Here is a 5,196-nt window from a genome sequence, read left to right as displayed (position 1 = left end):
TCCTGCCCCACTATAGCCACAGCCCTCAGGGACATGATGGATTGGGAGACCTCAGCAGTTCCTTCTCACAAAACTGCCACCTCCACTCATGTCTCCCAGATGTGCTTCATCCACTGTATTACCTGAGACTTTCACCAAATATTACTAGCAGTAACACAAGCATCCAGAAAATTTAGATTGAGAATCTAGACTTTAATAAATGCTTCTGACAGACATCAAGTAATCTAACTGTACTGCAATTTCATTCCACGGTGTCTGCTCTGCACTAACTTCTGTGCAGCAATTTCCCTATGCATGGATTTTTACATCAGCTGTAGCGAATGAAAGACCAGAGATTGATCAAAGGAAGCATATAAAACTTTATAAGCATATTTATTAATTATAAGAATACAGACACTGACACAGCTTAGTTGTTTATCTAAGTCCAGCCTATAATTAAAGAATAAATGCAGGAAAGAATATATTTTACCATTAGTACTAAGTTATTAAAAACTGCTGGAAGAAAGGATTCTCTTTTAGCAAATTATCCACAAACTCTCTTGGTATATTTTTAAGCTATTCTATTTTGAAGGGTACTAAAAGTCAAAGCAAAATGAAAACCATATGCTTTCAACCTAGAGGAAACTACTAGTATAGGCTTCTTCAGATCTGCTTGGATCTAGGATTCACTGTTCAAACATTTGTTCTCAAAACCAGGATTGTGATATCCTAAAAAAGTCTTTGAGGAAGAAGTATAGACACACATATATGCACACATACCTTTTATCAATTCTCACTACAGCCTTAATACAAATAACTACTGAGAAATGATTAACATGTGAAAATTACATGAAAGCAGAATATGACAGCACTACTGTCTTCTGGGAGGTAAATGCAAAAATGTTTCAAGTACAGAAGTAAAATTTTCTTTTTTGGCTATGGTTATGACATGGTCCATAAAACATCTATCTGCTGCTTCACAGCTGCTTTTGAAAAAATGATGGGCATCAGTATTACACTGTCATAAGGAAACCCAGTACCTATGACAACTAGTAGGTGTCAGAATCTGAATAAAGAAGTTGGAAGGCCTGAGGATACATTTCAACGAATGATGAGGGAGCATAAATTTTAGGTTTTACTGGGGAAAAAAAGAAATATTTTTAGCTTCACTGCCAACAACTGACTAGGCAATTAGCCAGAACAATCAAAACAACACAGGAAGGCATAAAATCAACTGTGGAAGCAGAGTATGTTACTTTATTTTGGGAAGGTAAGACACACTTCATTTTCCCGCATTCTATGGACTTCAACCATCAAAACAAGATAAAGGCTGCCAAAATCCAACTTATACTAAAGAATAGACTGTAATGTTGTTCCTCTCCAGTATGTAATCTTGGCTCCCCATTTTCTGGTCAACCTTACTTGTATATACATTCATCATCCATTTACCTGAAGCGTCATGTACCAAGCCTCTTAGGGGATCTCATTTTACATATGCAAGTAGGTGGCTGATCTACCACTCTGAGCCTTGCCATTACCATGTTTTCCATCTGCAGTGCTGAAGCAACTGGGGGCGAGAGCATCTGGGAGAAGGAAAGGGCCCAGCAAGTCTCTCAGTCAAATTCAGAGGCACAAAGTAAGATGTCCAGGGCAAGGAAACAAATACACTTGAAAGAAAAGCCAGCCAGTTGGCAGAAACCCCTCCCTTTTTCAGGGTACACCATTAAAAGAAAGTCCTGCATATCTTCCGAATTTCCCTATCCTCCTTCTGCTCTTTCTCTAGCCAATTCTAATAGAAAGTGTCACTACCATGCTTATTGCATTGATGAGCCTGCCTCTCTTTTCTACATGTCTCCATTTGTCCAAACTAAAATATCATCCCCTTTCACACCACAGATAATATTTTCACTGGCCACATTTAATTAACTTATTACAAAATCACAAGGGTCTCACTAGCTTCTTTTTTTTCTCCATCTGTACAGACGTCCCTCCACTATTCAGCTAGGTGATGTATCACTTCAGACCTCACGAAATTTTGTTTTCCATGGAGCCTGGCATAAGACAGTTTGGATCACCAGTCAAATCTTATACACAGTGCTAATAAACAGAAGAAACAGTATAGTTAAGGATATATCCAAGATCTTGATGACCACCAAGTAACTATGTGGGGATTAAAACGTAGCACACTTTTAACATGTCGAAATATTTGTAGCATTCACACCTACAATATTCCCCTCCTAGCAAAGTTAAAAGATAAAAGCTTCTTAAGACTTGTTTTAACTTGAAAGGTAACTCAAGACTATGTGAATAGTTTTATGATTAATAACAGAAGCTAATTTTACTCCTGAACATCTGCATGTGAAAACAAGTGACCAAGTTACTGAGTGCAGTAAGTGTTTGGTCTTGCCTGCATTACAAAGTTTTACTACCCTCAGAACACTGATAAGAGTCTCAACACCGTGGAGCTGGCACCTTGGATGAATGGTGTGTGATCACACGAATTTCAAGGTTGAAGAGAGGCAAAATGTCTGAAACAGAGATATAACCTCCTTCAGTATGATAACAACTATATTCAAAAAAAACAACCCTCCATCTCTCTTCCTTCTTCACCAACTTAATTAAGGCAATAAAATATCCATAATGCAGACTACAGCTGGCAAGTTCAGCCTTCTTAATGGTGGCCACAGGAAAGTCAACTAAAAACATTAATTTCATCTTTTTCCTTTTAATGGAGCATGCCCACAGTACTGCCAGCAGCAAATGCACAGGCAGTACTTCTACTTAAAATACACAGCCTTCCAGAAATCTATCTTTATATTAAACTTTGTCCCATCCATATATGCACATATGCTTTTTTTTATTTGTATTGGATACAGATGTGAAGTATAAAAAATAAATATGTGGTCCTGAGATCTTGTGGCACAATTGGAAAAGAGCCAACAGAAATGCAGACGTTTTCATAGATGAGACAAATAAAAAGAGAAAGGGAAGAGGTAAAAGAGCATGAAAACTGTGAAAGAGGAAATAAAGTATCTGTGGATGATATGAGAAAGAGGGGGAGAAAATAAATAAATACACTTTGGCTTCACATCATTCCAAGTTGTTGATTATCAGGCAATTTTGCAGGATGGGGTCACAAAAGATAATAATACAAGTTGCTTCATCACTCTACCAAAGAGAGCAATTTGATTAAGTGTGCAACATGTTACTTAATCACAGGAGACTTATAAATAAGCAGATCCAAAGTTTCAGTTGCTGCAGATTGTTTCCAAATAAAAAATCAAATGTTCAGACATTTACCTTGTTGTGAATATGTAGTGTAGCAAGTCCTCAGGAGAAGCAATACTGCCAGAACCATGAAGTGATTCATCATTCATCCACCTTTTCCTGCACAAGACTTATCAGCAAAGAAAACATTTTTATTTATTTGTTTCATTTAGAAGAAATGCATGCCAAACAGCAGTCCAGGTAATATTACTGTATTTAATAAAGAATAAATAAAAACCCAATTGTGCAGACTCCAGGCAGTTTAAGAGAAATGCAGGAAGAATGGACAAATAAAGATAAGGAAAGAAAAATCCCTCTTGGTTTTAGGACCTGGTTATAGCACAGGGAGAAACACTACAGTCAGAAAAGTTCAACTGAGTCTAAACAAATAATTCACACAGTATCTTTAAAGTTTCCCCTCCACTTATTTCTAAGAAATATTAAAACACAAGTTTGTCCTGGCGTGTTTTGGCTTTCCTCCTGCACAAGAGACAACATACCCACCATAACAAGGAAAAAAAGAGTATCAAAGGTGCAAAATGCCTTGTGGTTTCTGCTCCACCTACAGCCTGACAGATGAATACAGCAGACTCCTCTGCCAGCACCCAGGACACTAAATGGAGGGCTTTAGTTAGACCAGCATAGAAATACACATCAAGTTCCATTTCCAGAAGGACTGTCACGTCAAGCACCACAGAGCTCTATCTAGCATTCCTTTTTATGCCTTTTACACTCACATTGTGACAAGACAAAACTCCGTTTGACTTGCACAGCCCAGTTCTGAAGGACTGATCATATGCCAGATCTCAGAAGACATGCATCACCTGCTAATTCCCTGTGCAGAAGGGAGAGATATGGCATCCAGCCATGGTTAAAGTTCTTAGGCAGAGAGGGTACAGGAGTACAAACACCAGGAACAGGACAATGGATACAGCTATCCTTAACTTAGAACTTCAATGTTTTATATTTCTAGAGCTGTATAGAATACTGATAAAGAGAGTCTTCTACCACCTGTTCCATAACGGAAATTGAAACTGCCTAGCAGGACAGGTAATCTGGATGACCTCTCCCCTCTAAAGCTAGGGACAGAACATTTACTGATTTCAGAGGGGCCAGGAACTCACTACAGAATTTATTTGTAGCAGAAAACCTCCAATATAATACCTCCAAGCTACAGACTCTTAAGTCTAGATTCAATGGTTTTGAGAAGCTCTGAATCTCTCCAAAGGATCAAAATAAAAGACTTAAAATATTTTTTTTACATGTTTCTAAAGGTCACTTAAAAACAGTAGAAGAGTCCTCCACATAGCGCTGCAACCCAGGGCTCAATGCACACAAGCAGCACTCTTGCTTTTGCTGCCCCAGCATTTTCCTTGTGAGCTCGAATGTGTCTCAAAGGCCCCCATATCTAACACATGAGAATTGTCTTGCCTAATGTATAGGCTACTGCAGTCTTTCTTGCCATTATACCAATATTATCAAAAGTGTTTAGGTAACACTAAAAGAAACATGCATGAAGACTCTAAATAATTTTGAGAAACTAGGCCTGATTTACATGCAACTAATGGACTGTTCGAAGAACCAAATTAGGGAACTCTTCTTCTTTCTGGATTTGTCTAAGTTTAGACTTTTTTTAATCACCTGATCAAATTTAGTATCTAAAAGGGAAAATAATTTTTTATGTTTTGTCTGGAATAAACAAGCTAGGATGGTTCTTTCTTATAGAGCAGAAAGTGGCAAGTAAGTATTTCTAAGGCAAATTATGTTAAAACTTCTGGTAACTCCTCTGTAGATTGTTATTCTCTTGAATTATATGAAATGAATATATGAATATATGAAATGACATAAAGCCAAATCTTACATGCCATTTTCTTCCCCCTCAGAAAAAAAGGTGAAAATAATATTGCCTTTAAAGTCAAGGCAGTCAAGCTGACTCTCTGCTATAAGACC

General features: G+C 37.6%; 1 protein-coding gene across 1 annotated transcript in view; it reads right to left on the bottom strand.

Annotated features, from left to right (window-relative positions):
- Positions 1-3,352, bottom strand: part of OSMR (oncostatin M receptor) — a 23,710-nt gene extending 20,358 nt beyond the window's left edge. The window contains exon 1 of the mRNA XM_009081683.1: positions 3,280-3,352. Within this exon, the coding sequence (XP_009079931.1) occupies positions 3,280-3,352 (73 nt within the window). The remainder of the gene's footprint in view (positions 1-3,279) is intronic.
- Positions 3,353-5,196: the final 1,844 nt, after the last annotated feature.

The sequence above is a fragment of the Acanthisitta chloris genome, unplaced genomic scaffold (assembly GCF_000695815.1).
Source record: "Acanthisitta chloris isolate BGI_N310 unplaced genomic scaffold, ASM69581v1 scaffold21019, whole genome shotgun sequence".
NCBI lineage: Eukaryota > Metazoa > Chordata > Aves > Passeriformes > Acanthisittidae > Acanthisitta > Acanthisitta chloris.
This window is presented reverse-complemented; position numbering and strand designations above follow the sequence as displayed.